Source organism: Periophthalmus magnuspinnatus, chromosome 3 (assembly GCF_009829125.3).
Source record: "Periophthalmus magnuspinnatus isolate fPerMag1 chromosome 3, fPerMag1.2.pri, whole genome shotgun sequence".
Taxonomy (NCBI): domain Eukaryota; kingdom Metazoa; phylum Chordata; class Actinopteri; order Gobiiformes; family Gobiidae; genus Periophthalmus; species Periophthalmus magnuspinnatus.
In genome coordinates, this window is record NC_047128.1 from 30,925,659 (window position 1) to 30,941,707 (window position 16,049).

General features: G+C 37.9%; 2 protein-coding genes across 2 annotated transcripts; both read left to right on the plus strand.

Annotated features, from left to right (window-relative positions):
• The first annotated feature begins 2,047 nt into the window (after nucleotides 1–2,047).
• Nucleotides 2,048–10,464, plus strand: def8 (differentially expressed in FDCP 8 homolog). Its single transcript, XM_033983526.2, has 12 exons — nucleotides 2,048–2,190; nucleotides 3,483–3,605; nucleotides 4,813–4,907; nucleotides 4,984–5,133; nucleotides 5,740–5,881; nucleotides 8,004–8,168; nucleotides 8,350–8,477; nucleotides 8,571–8,684; nucleotides 8,794–8,874; nucleotides 9,062–9,202; nucleotides 9,282–9,391; nucleotides 9,500–10,464. Exons 2-12 carry the CDS (start codon nucleotides 3,497–3,499, stop codon nucleotides 9,591–9,593), a joined length of 1,329 nt encoding a protein of 442 aa, XP_033839417.1. The 5' UTR covers nucleotides 2,048–2,190; nucleotides 3,483–3,496; the 3' UTR covers nucleotides 9,594–10,464.
• Nucleotides 10,465–10,495: 31 nt separating this feature from the next.
• On the plus strand, nucleotides 10,496–15,503 carry LOC117393139 (AFG3-like protein 1). Its single transcript, XM_033991338.2, has 17 exons — nucleotides 10,496–10,694; nucleotides 11,255–11,345; nucleotides 11,416–11,466; nucleotides 11,550–11,665; nucleotides 11,739–11,888; nucleotides 11,955–12,029; nucleotides 12,104–12,225; nucleotides 12,299–12,572; nucleotides 12,677–12,814; nucleotides 12,997–13,150; nucleotides 13,215–13,322; nucleotides 13,583–13,708; nucleotides 13,796–13,906; nucleotides 13,984–14,099; nucleotides 14,182–14,382; nucleotides 14,470–14,664; nucleotides 14,768–15,503. Exons 1-17 carry the CDS (start codon nucleotides 10,578–10,580, stop codon nucleotides 14,960–14,962), a joined length of 2,340 nt encoding a protein of 779 aa, XP_033847229.1. The 5' UTR covers nucleotides 10,496–10,577; the 3' UTR covers nucleotides 14,963–15,503.
• Nucleotides 15,504–16,049: the final 546 nt, after the last annotated feature.

The following is a 16,049-nucleotide window of genomic DNA, read 5'->3' on the forward strand; positions in this document are numbered from 1 at the left end:
ATTAATAGAGAGCATACATGGCACCATCTTGTGTTTGCAGTTTTCTTTTTATTGACAATGTGACATGCTTCCTGCTTTTAAAGGTGGTTTTAGATGTAAAACAATAGACACACATTGACATTTGAGACAACAAAGCCCTGAGTGCATGGATCCAAGACATTTACATCAAGCTATTTTTTGTTCTGAATAAACAGACCAGTGTGTAAAACAGAGGCGCTATTCATATTAAACAGATACTCTTCAAATGCTCCATTTTAAACTCATGATCCAGTTAATATCTCTAAAGAAGACTAATGAGGGGCTTTCCAACTGGAACAATCTTCATCCTGTTTGTAAGCAACACATGTAATTGAAACATTTTATTAAAATTTCATTGTGCATCACATGCATTCTTCACATTGTTAATTAAATTAGGGTATATCTGAAGTTTAACTAAATAGATCTGTCAAATAAGTATAAGGAAAAGGTAACATTTTTAAAGTTAATATAGTGTTTTGTAATGTTATGATGAACACCAAAACTTTGAGCATAGGTGGTGAAATGCCAACGCAAAAACATCTATTTGTCTTTAAAGCAAAGGAATATTCTCAACAAAAGTAATACATAAAACATAGTCTGTTCTCCCAGTGAGTTAAAACATTTTGCAAGTACAAAACTGCAACTTTTTAGACCTTCCATAATTCAGACTTAAGCCAGTAAAATGATCCACAAGACTAGGGTGTCACACTTTGGGCTCACATACTAGGACAGGACAACAGGCAGGTCTAAACTGGGCTCACACAGTACTCTGTGAATGCACCTTTAGACTTAGACTCTATTGATCCACAAGGGAACACAGTAGCATCTGTATGACACAGCCTGGACACAGTATTTCACAAATATTGGAAAAATAGCAGGTATTGTTAAAAAAGATACAAATAAACCATAGACCTAACATAAAATATATCTATTAGATAAGGATGAGTTGATTAGAGTATCATATGAATGTAGTCCTGTATCGCTGACTCAAAGAGTCGAGCTGTAGAAGCCTGACGGAGCTCCTCTGCCCCTTTATTCTGATGGAGTGGGTGATCAGTGAATGTCCATGATGGAGAGCAGTTTATCTTCTGTCCACTATCCCTCACTCTGACAAATGTCTCCACCCCAAAGCTGACCAACTTTACGGATCAGTTTGTCAATATGACCAATGCCCCTTTTTCTACTACTGCTCCCCAGCAGACCACATCAAAGTTCAGGACACTGATGGCATCAGACGGCAGAAGATCTCCAGTAACTTGCTGCAAAGACTTATTCTTTACTCATGCGTTTCTTGTACACAGCATTGCAGCTGTTCCTCCAGTCCAGGTCTAGAGGGACTCCCAGGTACTTCTAGCAGTCCACTACTTCCACATCTTGAGCCTGGATGGTCATGGGCTCCACAGGTACGTGTCCTTCTGAAGTTAAAGACCAGTTTCTTGGTTTTGTTCATGTTTATGAGCACACGGTTTATTCTCACTGTCCAGGTGAGAGTGAGCACACTGCAGAAGATACTATAGATGGTTGCATTGTCTACACTAACATGAGGCTGATAACATGAGCTGAGCAGGACAAGGTTCTCCAGCACCTTCATTACGTCAGGGAAACTGGTCTGAAGTTGTTGAGGCCAGATGGGCACCGGCTGGAGGTTTTCCATAGCATTAGTTTCCTTTGCAGCCTCAGGCTCAGGTTGGAGAGGATTTCCTTTATTAACTAAAACAAAAGATTCATGCAGCAAAGCTTTCCATTGTGAGTCTTCTGCCTGTATTATTTTTCTATTATTTTATAGCCTAGCATTTATTTGGATTTACACAAAACACTTAATATTTAAAACATTACTTACTGTAAATTTTCTCTCTACTCTTTCTCCTGAAAGTGGCTCTAATTTACATAGAGTTTCTGAAATTAAATGTGTGTTTAAAAATGACGTCTTTGCTAAATATGTTGAAAGTATTTGGTCATTGTAATTAATAAATAGTGAGACAAAACCAACGAAGACATTTTATTGTGAAAATACTGATGGGAACATGCTGGGTGTGTGGTGAGGATTGACTCGTGTTTGTGCTGTTGACACAACAGCGTCACCTGAGCTGTGCACATATTAACCTCACAAGAGAAGAAAGCAACAATATAGACTCCAGAAATAACTTCTTTAAGCAAAAAGGCAACAACGTGGTAGGTTTCCTGTAAATCTGACCCGCGGCATGGCTGAATGACTCATGGATTGGTTCATTTTAATCGTTTTAGCTTAGCTACTGTGGCATTAGCTTTGGCTGTCCATGAAGGATGTGTATGCTGAGAGCTGTTTTTATTAACATAATCAACATAAATCTGTATTACCTTATGCTGTTACATTCATTACATCTTAGATGACTACTTGAACACCATTTACGCAAGTTCTCATTGGTTAGAAATGGTGAGACGATGATGATGCTTCTTTTTACGCACGGATCTGCATTTGGCACAAGATCTACAGAATATCACAATATCACACCTACAACCCCGTTTGTTGAAAAAGGTCTGTTATTCGCACACACGTCTGTAGTATTTATAAATGCATTTTTATACATAAAAAAAAATAAAAAAATAAAAAAAATAAAAATATATATATATATATATATATATATATATATATATATATATATATGAGAGAGAGAGAGGTATTATACTATACCTATATCTAGCTCTGTCTATCAACACAGCAGAAGCTCCTATAGCTCCTTCGTCCTAGTAGAGCTGTGTATCCTCGTGCCCTCCTTCTATGGGACACACCTGAAACACTTCCACTCTCACTGTGGAGGAACAGTGGCTCTGCTCTAATAGTACAGTATAGATTCATTGGGTTTACTGTTATGATTATACTTTAGATTCAAATGTACCCACAGTCTTTACTCGAAGCTGCTACCGACAGAGTTCTCCTGTCTCCAGGGAGAGCCACACTGCTAAATGACCTCATTTTGGTCTCTTGTATCCATGATTTTGTTATGACCTAGAACTCATAACCAAAAGCCAGATTAGGAACGTAGATTGTCTGGTAAATCTAGAGCTTTTTTGAGACAGTCAGTAGTGAATGTTTTAAAGAATGGCCACACTTTCATTGAGACTTCCTGAAAATAGCCCAGATCCTAACGCAGTAGACCAACACCTACCACCTCAGATTACCTTAGATATGGTGTACTTTTTATTGGATTTTTTTTTGTTATTCAAGTGGGAAAAGACATTTTTATTATCATCTGCATATTTTTAATGCAATCTCTTGGATTGTCAAGATATTTTTGTTAATTAATTGTTCAATTAATGGGTTATTATTTATATCCTGGGGACAGTAGCTTTAAACCTGTGTTTTTACTTGTGTCCCTGTTATTTTGGTTAGCTTTTCATGTCAGCGAATTGTTAAAATTTTATATTAACTCTGTTGTTTGTCAAGTTTTCAAGTATAGTAAAGGAAATATACATGTGTTTTTCAGATGTAGCTATTAAAATGGAGTATGGTGAGAGGCTCACACATTTCCGACAAACCCGACTCAATCCCTTTGATCGTGGAGAGGAAGAAGATGACCCCCAAGACGGAAAACCTGTTCCAAAGCAAGGTAAGTACATGTAGCTGTCTGGTCCTTAGCGTGAGCATGACGTGTAAATGAATGTTCAGATTTAAAATAACAGATAATAGTGTTTTAATGATGGTTTAAGAAGGTCAACAGAGGGTAAATATACATGCAATGTATTATTTAATCTACATGACAAAATGATGCAGCGCAAACCCAGGCTAAGCTCCATATCCACCTGTCTGTTTATAGGAATTCTATAGGCTCCTCCCAACTGGCACCACCATGCTCCATCCCACACACCCAGGAAAAATGATAGTTTGGACGTTTTATAAAAATCAAGGACAGAACTTAAAACCTAGTCTTTAAATTCCCTCTACAAAAAGGGGTACCACAGAGCAGGGGAGCTAAATATTTTGTTGAATCTACTTCTGGTTAATTTGTAAGGTCATAGGTTACACCAGTTGTGATGCTGAAAATGATTATGATTTAAATGTTGTCATTCCTAACTGCTCTCTCCAATAAACTCATTTTGCTACATTTTATTATCTATAGCGCATGCTAGCTAATGGAAAGGGAAGTTAAAAACAACACTTTTTCAGTTCGCATAAGCAGTTTGCCACACATGACTTCCTTCTGAGACATTTGAGACAGTTGAGGGTTTTTAAGTCGTCAAGGTGTCAGTCTATTGGTTCAGTACAGTACATCCTTAAGCAGTATATAATAATAATAATTATTATAATGATATGATGACTGTCATTGCCATGATCATCACTGAAAGAACAGCTTAAGTGAGTTAACAGTTTGATAATTGTTTCTAAAACTGTCATTGAATTTTCAACATGTGTCTTGACACATAGACTGTTGATTCATTAGTTACACTGTTTATCCTCATTTTATATGGTTTCCATGCAGCACGTGCAACTGTAACATTACAGTGGACAGGGTACAATAAACACATAGAACATGACTTCAGAAGCAGTTTCATTGGTTTCAGTTTTAAATAACCGTATTTAAATGCAAATGCCTACCAATGGGCTCACTGTTTGGTTTGTAGCTTTAGCCAAAAATTAGACATTTAAAACAAAGTCCATTTTCTGTAGTTACTCCAACTTTAAAGACTGACTGTAATAGGTGACTGTTTAGTCACCTATTACTACAGTTTATTGGATATCCGTTCTTTGTGTTTTTGACTGCTGGTGCAAGTGCACTCTTAGTATGTAAAGACCAGGGAATACTTCTGGTGTTGCAGAATCCAGACCAGAGTTGTTGTCTGGGACTCGGACCCACAGCTCTGACAGGACCATGGACTTGGGTTTGGCTGAAGATCACTTCTCTAGGCCTGTGGTCGGTCTCAATTTCTGTTATGTTTCCTGGTTTTGATTTTGTCACATTTAAACATTTTTCTTTATTCCTGTTATAGGGTTCATTTGTTGCTTCTGACATTGAAAAGCTGAAGCTTGCCATTGAGGAATGCAAGAAATTGATCTTGGAGTTGCCAGAACACTCAGAGCGGCAAAAGGACACTGTAGTTAAACTCATCCACCTTCGCCTCAAGCTGCAAGAGCTCAAGGTTTGATCTGTTTAAACATTATAATATTCAGTCAAAATCAACTCTTTACCTATTTTTAATATTTATTTTCTAATTTAATTCTAGTTTATATTTACTATTATTAATCATTGTTTCATGTTGCACCATGATTCTCATTATGAATAGGACATCCTTAGCTTTAGTCTAAAGCTAATTCATTAGACTAAAACTAAACGTGTAAAATTTATTTATATTGGTAAAAATCACCAATATAACTGTCTGTTAATCAGCAATATTATCCATTACTAACAACCATTCTGAACTGATTCGTACCTTTTGTAAAAGCCTGTATTGTGGTCCTTATTATGACATCACTTGCTAATTTTCAGACTCACTTTTAGTGTGTAATTTCTCATATTACATAAAAGAGCATGGTTTCTTAAAGTCTAATGTTGGTGTGTTGCATTTTAATGTACTTATTTTGGTAGAACATCAAATAGCAACATTCTGTTAATAAGAAAGTTTTTATTGACTCCTAACGTTATGTAACTGTAACTAATTTGCTGTCTGTACAGTACACTACAATGTTTTTAGTGCCCTTCACAGTGTTACTAGCACACTCACACATTTGTTTGTTTTATTTTCAAGGATCCAGAGGAAGATGAGCCTAATTTGAGAATTCTGTTAGAGCACCGATTTTCTAAAGAAAAGAGCAAAAGTGTGAAACAGACATGTGACAAGTGTAGTGCCATTATTTGGGGTCTCATCCAGACTTGGTACACCTGCACAGGTAAAAATAAGTCACGGTCAACTTGATACAAAGCATTTATTCACATTCAGATATTCAGCAGTCAGTAATAAAATTCAGCTCCCAGCTCCAGTGGGGCAAAAAAGTATTTAGTCATTGTTACGTGCCAGTTGGTCCAGGGGTGGTGGCATGCAACGAGTTGATGTTAAAAAGCCGGGTGTAGAACAAGAGTGAGAGCGTGGAGGTCAAACGGTCTTAAAGTAAATTTATTATTACAAAAGTGCTCAAAAAGGTATACAAAGTAAAACTAGATAATACAAAAAAAATACAAATAGTTCACAGAAAAATGCTGCAGCGGAGGACCCACTGGTCGCTGGTGGAGTGCGCAGCTCCGGGCTATTATATCCTGCGCTGATCTCTGAGTCGCTCCAGGTGCGGCTCAGCCGGTGGGTGGATCTGGGAAAAATGGGAGGCAAGGCCAAAAAAACGGACTAGTCCGTAACAGTCATCCACCAATTGTGCAAGTTCTCCCACTTAAAAAGATGAGAGAGGCCTGTAATTTTCATCATAGGTTCACTTCACTTCAACTATGAGAGACAGAATGGGGGAAAAGAATCCAGGAAATCACATTGTTTTTAACGAATTCATTGGTAAATTCCTGGGTAAAATAAATATTCGGTCACCTACAAACAAGCAAGATTTCTAGCTCTCACCGACCTGTAACTTCTTCTTTAAGACTCTCCTCTGTCCTCCACTCGTTACCTGTATTAATGGCACCTGTTTGAACTCATTATCAGTATAAAAGACACTTGTCCACAACCTCAAACAGTCAGACTCAAAACTCCACTATGGCCAAGACCAAAGAGCTGCCAAAGGACACCACAAACTGTAGACCTGCACCAAGCTGGGAAGACTGAATCTGCAATAGGTAAGCAGCTTGGTGTGAAGAAATCAACTGTGGAAGCAATTATTAGAAAATGGAAGACATACAAGACCACTGATAATCTCCCTTGATCTGGGGCTCCATGCAAGATCTCACGTCACGGGGTGAAAATGATCACAAGAACAGTGAGCAAAAATTCCAGAACCACATGGGGGGGACCTAGTGAATGACCTGCAGAGAGCTGGGACCAAAATAACAAAGGCTACCATCAGTAAGAAACTACGCCGCCAGGGACTCAGATCCTGCAGCGCCAGATGTGTCCCCCTGTTTAAGCCAGTACATGTCCAGGCCTGTCTGATATTTGCTAGAGAGCATTTGGTTGATCTAGAAAAGGACTGAGAAAATGTCATATGGTCACTTGAAACCGAAATTGAAGTTTTTGGTAAAAACTCAACTTGTCGTGTTTGGAGAAGAAAGAATGCTGAGTTGCATCCAAAGAACACCATACCTACTGTGAAGCATAGGGGTGGAAACATCATGCTTTGGGGCTGTTTTTCGGCAAAAGGACAAGGACGACTGATCTGTATAAAGGAAAGAATGAATGGGGCCATGTATCGTGAGATTTTGAGTGAAAACCTCCTTTCATCAGCAAAGGCATTGAAGATGAAATGTTCAGCAGGACAATGATCCCAAACACACTGCTCGGGCAATGAAGGAGTGGCTTCATAAGAAGCATTTTAAAATCCTGGAGTGGCCTAGCCAGTCTCCAGATCTCAACCCCATAGAAAATCTTTGGAGGGAGATGAAAGTCTGTGTTGTCCAGCGACAGCCCCAAAACATTATTGCTCTAGAGGAGATCTGCAGGAGGAATGGGCCAAACTACAGCAACAGTGTGTGAAAACCTTGTGAAGACCCTTTGTTACCCTTTGTTGGCAATGACAGTTTGACCTCTGTTATTGCCAAAAAAGGGTATATAACAAAAGTATTTAGATTATTTTTTGTTATTGACCAAATACTTATTTTCCTCCATAATTTGCAAATAAATACTTAAAAAATCAGACAATGTGATTTTCTGGATTTTTTTTTTTTTTTTTCTCATTTTGTCTCTCACAGTTGAAATGTACCTATGATGAAAATTACTGGCCTCTTTCATCTTTTTAAGGGGGAGAACTTGCACAATTGGTGGTTGACTAAATACTTTTTTGTCCCACTGTAAGTGTTTACTGTGCTGCTTATTGTTAATGTGAGGTCAAATATCATACATGTTTTTTTTTCTTTCAGGATGTTATTATCGTTGTCATAGTAAATGTCTGAACTTGATAAATAAACCCTGTGTGAGGTCCAAAGTCAGCCATCAGTCAGAGTATGAGCTGAGTATCTGCCCTGAGATTGGTCTGGACCGACAAGACTATCGCTGCTCTGAGTGTCGGACACCAGTTTCACTGAGTGAGTAGCACGACAATAAACCACACAGGCCTATGGCAGAAGCTAAAAGGACCCCAAGGTACTATTGGGATTTTTTTTGTTATTGTTGTATATAGAAGTATTAAATGGAAAATTGATCGAAGTGTACGTCAACAAAGTCACAAGTACATCCTGGTAGCTTTATAATGTGTTTGTTTTAAAGGGGGAGTGCCAAGTGAGGCCAGACAATGTGACTATACAGGCCAGTATTACTGTAGCACGTGTCACTGGAATGACACAGCTATCATCCCTGCCCGGGTAATTCATAACTGGGAGTTTGAACCACGAAAGGTATAAGGCTATTCATGAGTAGATGGTCCAATGGATATTTGTTGAATGGGGATGGATTAATAACATATTTAATATTTCATATATATTTAATAGGTCTGCCGATCTTCACTACGTTACTTAGCCCTTATGATGCCTCGACCTGTATTAAAGTTAAAAGAAATCAACCCACTGCTCTTTAACTTTGTGGAAGAGCTGGTCGAGATCAGGGTAAGATAGATTAGAACAATTCACTTCATGATGTGATTTATGCAGATGCATTCATTCTATGTTAAAATAATTTGTGGAAATAATACTGACATATTTTTTTTACTTGCAGAAACTTCGTCAAGATATTCTCCTAATGAAGCCCTATTTTATCACCTGTAAGGAGGCTATGGAGGCTAGGCTTCTCTTACAGGTCAGTCATGTAAAACATCCCTTTGAATATCTTCTTTTCAACAGCTCCATCTTGTGGTTGTAGGCAGACATAAGGCTATGCATAACAAGCAGTGCCATTTTGTAACCTTTTTTGGGCATAACACTTCATTTGACAAAGTTTTGCAAATAAATTTGGTGGATAATGGAATATTATACCTTTTCAATAGCTTCAAGACCGGCAGCACTTTGTGGAAAATGATGACATGTATTCACTACAAGATCTGATCGACATTTCCAGTGGCCGCCTCAGCTGTTCCCTCACAGAGATTCATACCACATTTGCAAAACACATTAAATTAGACTGTGAGGTTGGTGCATACAATGTTTTTTACTTCTTTTTTAGTTGATGTCTTTGCAACGCTGCTTTTACTGAAATCTTGTGTGTAGAAATGCCAAGCCAAAGGATTTGTGTGTGAATTGTGCAAAGAGGGAGATATCCTGTTCCCTTTTGACAGCCATACTTCAGTCTGCCAGGACTGCTCTGCTGTCTTTCACAGGTAAGTTTCCATGTCATGGACATCACTATTTTGAGTGAGCGTGATATTTTCATTAAAGTCCCCTTGGAACTAGTGCGTGTTTTAGATATTTGTCTTGTGTCTCTTTAGGGACTGTTACTATGATAACTCTACAACTTGCCCAAGATGTACCCGGATGACAGGGCGTAAACAGGACGAGCCGCTGGACATGCAAACTACATAATAATGAAAATAATACTACCTGTTGCACTTACTCATATTTAAGTTCTTTGAAAACATCAAGTATTAATGCAGATAATGTTTAATTCATTCTGTATTCTGTATTTAACTGTGCAATGTGTCATTGTGGATTGTACAGGGTATCCATCTAATCAAATTTATTTTATTTTAATTTAATTTAGACTGAAAAAACAAACTGAACTTTTTGAACCTTTGTTTAAGTGTGTGAAGGGAAGTGTTTGGAGCTGTACTTTATTGCATGAAGTTATATAACTAGTTTATACAAATCATTCTCTGCCTCAAAAACATTTCAGTGCTACATTTTTAAGAGGCCTCAAAATAAGTTGATAAAATCCATTTGATGCAGTAATCTAATCACTCGTTTACCCCACCCATTCTTTTTAACTAACTAACTAGATGTTTTGTTAGTTTTCCACAAATGTTATAGCAATGCAGATTTATTTGGAATATTCCTTCTGCCTCTAAATGAGGAGAGTCCAATTTCAGGTTTCCACCTTGTAAGATTAAAAAAGAGAAAAAAAGAAACTAAAGTGAAGTGGAAGTGAACATTGACATTAATTAAGAAGGCCACAGTTACAGGTAGACTATTACCCAAATAAATAAATTATGGGGAAATTTGCATCCCAATAAAAAACTGCCAAGGTATCAAAAACTGCCCTACTTAAATGCTGTTTGTTAGTGCATATTAATTCTCCAATTAATCAGATTTTTTTTTAAAAGCATTTTTCTTTCAGGGTAGACTATGCATTAATGTTACTAAAACTACATTAGCCTCACACTAGGGGTGAAAACAAACTAAATGACGTATTGTACAATGTTGTTCAGTATTGCACGAATAAAACATCAAGAATCAGCTTTTGTTTATGTTTTCCATCAAACTCTCGCGATAGATTTTCAACGTGACCAATGTAACAACTGTCAACTGGCTCCAAGACAAACTCTGCAGAAGGACGCAGCTCTGTGAACGATGGGGCTGTTGTCTTTAGGCATCGGGCCCCTTCGGAACCGAGCCGGGACCGTCCGAACCTGGAGCCGAGACTTCTCTACTATTTCTACAACACACAGCCGTGCAGCTGCAGCTTTGGTAGGCAATGAATGCACTGCATGACCAGTCTAGAAAAGGTGTTTTTGATACAAGTAACAGCGCGATTGCGAGCACTGGATCATGCAGAGCTCTTGTCGAGTTAGTTTTTATGTAAATACGCGCTTTTAACAGCGGTGCGCACAGTCAGACCTGCACATAACATAAAGGACCCCGCGAGCCGTGGGAAAAAGTACACCGTGTTCTTCAATGCACAGCTCAGACATGTTTATATGTACAGTGTGTGCAGCTGTTTGTTTGTAGCTGCGCATATTGCTCCGATAATTACTGTGTTTTATACTGAAGTATTTCCTTGGTTCAGGGGGTGTGTCTGTTTAAAGAAGCACGCACTGCATCCCGAGGATCTGCCTTTGTGCAGCAGTGATAAACCTTATAAGTGATTCTATGGATGCTATATGCGTCTCCTCTGTACCACTCATTCATAGAAGCTTGATTATTTTTGGGTTTGAATAGTAGACCATTTTAAACATTTGATTACAATATGTCGTGTTTGAGATTTGGTTTTCCGTATGCTTTAGTATTGTATTACTTTGTTCTTTCAGAAGGTGTCCTGTAGCAAGACGAAATATGGAGGAGTTTACCAACTTGGTATTCCCCTCACTAGGTCACTCAGTGCAGACAAAAAACCAAGAGGTAATCCTTCTATATGAATCTAATTTTAATGCATTTAATATTTTGGTACTTATACCTTTTTCATTGATAGGTTTTGAAAAATTCTTCCCAAAGAGTCAAGAAATCAACAAATCTGCTGAAAGTGAGTTGTTGTGTGTTGAGCTTGATCCAATTTCAGTGTTTCATTTTCTGTGATGCACTATTTTTACTTTGTTAAATATTTAGAAGAACAGGTAAACGATCAAGAGTCATTTGAAACAAAAAATGAAGATGACGATGGAAACCAAAACAACCATAAAGAAAGAAAAAAGAAACAGTCGCATTGGAGGACACGTTTCCAGGTAGGCCGTTTGGTGGAGCTCATACACATCAGGTAAATTCAGCTTTTGAAGATCTTTGCTCTCTGCTCAACAGGAGGAGTGGTCCGTTAATGACAAAATAATAATAAATGTTGCCTTTGCTGCTGCTGGAATTTCTTCTGCTGTATTGTACTTTCACTTCCATGAGACGGGGGTCCATGTTTCCTGGAAGGACTTTGTGGAACATTACTTGTGCAAAGGCTTGGTAAAGATCTCTCTGTCCCATGTCCACTTCACAAATACAGTACACATGACATTGTGTCAATTTCAGGTGGATCACCTGGAGGTTGTTAACAAACAGTATGTCAGAGTTATTCCTGTCAGTGGAGTAGACACTTCACAAGTGGTTAGTGTTTGACATATGTGTAAAAATATTATGGTAAATGTTAATATTTGTGAATTATATTGATTGTGTTTTAGAATTACTTGTGGTTCAACATTGGCAGTGTGGAGTCCTTCGAACATAATTTGAAGACGACGCAGCAGGAAACAGATTTACAGTGCACTAAAGTTCCTGTGATCTATTGCAGTGAAACTGATGGGTAACTTATTATTTAATATAAATAACATGTATACAGAATACCCCATGTTTAATTGTACTTCTCTTTTTAACAGGACCATTCTGTTAAACCTCCTCTCCCCTTTAATATTGATTGCGTTTTTACTTTTTGCCACACGCCATGGTCCTCTGTCAGGACGGAGCCTTGGTGGACAAGGCAGGAATGTCTTTGACATGAGTGAATCCAAAGCAAAATTATTAAAACACAATGTTGGAGTGAAGTTCAAAGATGTGGCTGGGTGCGATGAAGCTAAACTGGAAATTATGGAGTTTGTTAATTACTTGAAGAACCCAAAGAAATACAGAGACCTAGGAGCCAAAATCCCAAAGGTTTGTCATGATTGCACTGCATAAAGTTTATACATTTAATTAACCTTAATAAGATGTTATTGAACTTGATTGTTAGGTTACTTGTTGCCATCTTTTTGCATTAGGGCGCTCTGTTATGGGGACCTCCTGGGACAGGGAAGACACTGTTAGCCAAAGCAACTGCAGGAGAAGCTGATGTCCCATTTATTACTGTGAATGGCTCTGAATTCCAGGAAATGTTTGTTGGTGTGGGCTCTGCCAGAGTAAGAGCTCCACAGTCATCTGCATTTTATATCATATTCATACATATTTAATACAGTTAATTATTTGATTCGGATCATTCTAAAGCAAAACATTATATTATAAAGCAAACAAGAAAATTGCGATAAAACACATGCCATATTAAATGTTCTGACTTACCTGATGTTTTTCTGTTGACTCTTAGGTGAGGGATATGTTTGCCGTGGCACGGAGACATGCCCCTTGTATCCTGTTCATTGATGAGATTGATGCTCTGGGTAGAAAGAGAGGAAATGGCAACTTTAGCTTCTCCAGTGAACAGGAGAACACACTCAACCAGCTACTTGTAGAGATGGATGGTAACTTTGTGATATATTTACATGTGGTAAATCACTAGCAGCTGTAATCTCTTTGTTTTAATAGGTTTTAATAGCAACACAAACATGATAGTTTTAGCTGGAACCAATCGAGCTGATATCCTCGATCCAGCTTTGACGAGACCTGGACGGTTTGATCGGCACATATACCTAGGTACAAATGTTTTTGTTACTGTAATGTTTTTATCCTATAATTTAGCTATTTTATTGTGTACTACTTATCTAACCAATATCAAGCAGCAAATGCCTTTATGTTACACAAATGCAGCTTTAAACCTGATTACTATACTTATATATTTTTTTACACTTTCTGTCATCTCAATCTGCTGTTTTTTTATTAAATCGTGTCTGACATGATTTGCTCGTCCTTGAACTTAATTTTTTTAAATGTATATAAACGCTTTTTTTCCACAGGGCCACCAGATATAAAAGGCAGAGCATCTATTTTCAAGGTGCATCTAAAACAGCTGAAGTTGGACTGTAGTATAAAACTTGAACCTTTAGCGCAAAAACTTGCTGGACTAACCCCAGGATTCACTGGTTAGTGGTAATGTGTCTTATTTTTATGTGTGGTGGAATTGTCTTTGACATTTGCTGTGCATGAAAGCCTTTGTTCCCTTGTTTCAGGGGCTGATATTGCTAATGTTTGCAATGAAGCTGCTTTGATTGCAGCGCGTCATCTCAATGTACATGTTGACACTAAGCACTTTGAACAGGCAGTGGAAAGAATAATTGGAGGTAAATAGACTGTTAAAATAAAAGTAAAACATACATTTTATAAAATTGCTATATAATCCATGTTTTGTCCCTCCCAGGTCTCGAAAAAAAGTCCCACATTCTGCAGCTTGCAGAGAGGACCATAGTTGCATATCATGAGGCTGGGCATGCGGTCACTGGTTGGTTTTTAGAGCATGCAGACCCTCTTCTGAAGGTGCACCACTTTTCATATCACTTTTTGTCGATTTTCCATTCTAAACAAATTTCTGAAAAACGTCTCCATGTTCTGCATTCAGGTGTCCATTGTCCCCAGGGGCAAAGGCTTAGGTTATGCTCAGTATTTACCTAAAGAACAGTATTTGTTCAGTCAAGAACAACTGTTCGACCGAATGTGCATGACTTTAGGAGGTCGAGTAGCCGAGGAGGTTTTCTTCAGGCGCATCACCACTGGGGCTCAGGATGACCTCAGAAAGGTCACGCAGTCCGCTTATGCACAGGTAGGCAAACTGTGTTTCAGACTCGACGATGTGAGATAAACTGTATAGTCTTCTCAAGTTAACATTCTGCTCTCTTCTATATTTCAGATTGTACAACTGGGAATGAGTGAGGCCATTGGTCCGATGTCTTTTGACCCCTCTCAGCTTGAAAATATTTTTACAGAGAAGCCTTTCAGTGAGCACACAGCCCAACTCATAGACCAGGAGGTCCGTGTACTAGTAGCTGCTGCCTACCAGCGCACACTGAAGCTTGTTACTGAAAAGAAACAAGCTGTCAGCATGGTGAGTAATGTTCAAAACATGTAGGCAAACAGAGCTGGGACAGACAAATGAAGAAAAAATAATCTGAAGTCTACACTAATCTTGAACCTGTCGTTTGATGTAGGTGGCTAAACGTCTTCTTGAAAAAGAAACATTGCAAAAATCTGACATGGTTGAGCTGTTGGGACCCCGTCCATTTAAAGAATCCTCCATGTACGAAGAGTTATTAGAGGACAAGGGAGAAGATGAAGTGGACACACTATCGCCTGTTAGTTTAAAAAATTGTAATAAAGACAGAAAGGACAGACCACATTTGTGATGTGACTGAAGGTGGACACACTAGTGTCTTGTTCAGGGTGTGGTGAATATAAAGACCGCTCAACCTGGTCTGTGATTTATCTGATCTATACTGATAACCAATGCGGAATGGTTTGACAGGTAAGAATTACCTTGAATTGTGCAATTTAAGATTTTACCTTTATCTATACATACTCTTTTGCACATCTGCCAAAGACCTTTTTGATAGTACCTTTGAAAATGTATTTGATATGAAGACATGTTGAAAGCTACTTTTTACATCAAATTGTTCCAACCAGAAAATTGGAAGATTCCAGATGCCTAAAGTAAGTATCTCTAAGATACACATGTTCTTATCATAGTTTGGAGTATAAGGGTTTTTACTGTAAGATATGGTGACTCTTTTGTGTTATAAATTAAATCACACACTTTTTGAAGATGTTTATTTACCCTTCACTTTTTCCAGTGTAGATCTATATTGCATATCAGCCTTATGAATTATTGGCATTGATGATTAAACTTAATTGCAAATGTTGGCACTTAATTTTAGTTTTTTGGCATTCTTATAATCCCATCCCTCTATAGTGCAAGTCAAAATTAGAAGCTTCAAGTATTTCACACTTCCCACATTTTTACTATTTTCTTTAGTCTGTTAAATGTATGTATAAATAACTTCGTAAACAACTGTAGGTTTGTTTCTTCACCTCAAAATGCCAATAATCCTAAAGCATTTGTAGCATGTATCTTAGAGAAGTGCAATATGCTATTAGAATTTTCTGTACTGTGTACACCGACATCTAAGATGTGACAGAAACTAAGTTTTGATAAGTTGAGTTTAATTGTGTGCATGTCGGTGTTGTAATGTGTTTACAGTATTTCTGTATTGCATTTGCCTGGAGTTAACATCATATATCATACCCTGCTATAGCGGAAAAATATGAAAACCCTCAGTCAAATAATTACTCAAAAACTCACCTAAACAAATCTTAAAAATGCACTTGAAAAAATGTTAAAACAAATGTTAAGTAAGTAGGATTGCACATCTCATTGAGTAATAGCAGTGTCCAGAGTTCAGTCTGAACTGGCCCAGCACCAGGACACTTGTGTGG

Bases quoted from the DNA above. Each gene is read 5' to 3' on its own strand.
- def8 (XM_033983526.2), top strand. From the start codon at position 3,497: ATGGAGTATGGTGAGAGGCTCACACATTTCCGACAAACCCGACTCAAT. The intron at 5,882-8,003 runs GTAAAAATAAGT...TTTTTCTTTCAG, and splicing joins GACTTGGTACACCTGCACAG to GATGTTATTATCGTTGTCAT. The intron at 8,169-8,349 runs GTGAGTAGCACG...TTTGTTTTAAAG, and splicing joins TCGGACACCAGTTTCACTGA to GGGGAGTGCCAAGTGAGGCC.
- LOC117393139 (XM_033991338.2), top strand. From the start codon at position 10,578: ATGGGGCTGTTGTCTTTAGGCATCGGGCCCCTTCGGAACCGAGCCGGG. The intron at 11,889-11,954 runs GTAAAGATCTCT...TGTCAATTTCAG, and splicing joins ATTACTTGTGCAAAGGCTTG to GTGGATCACCTGGAGGTTGT. The intron at 12,573-12,676 runs GTTTGTCATGAT...TTTTTGCATTAG, and splicing joins TAGGAGCCAAAATCCCAAAG to GGCGCTCTGTTATGGGGACC.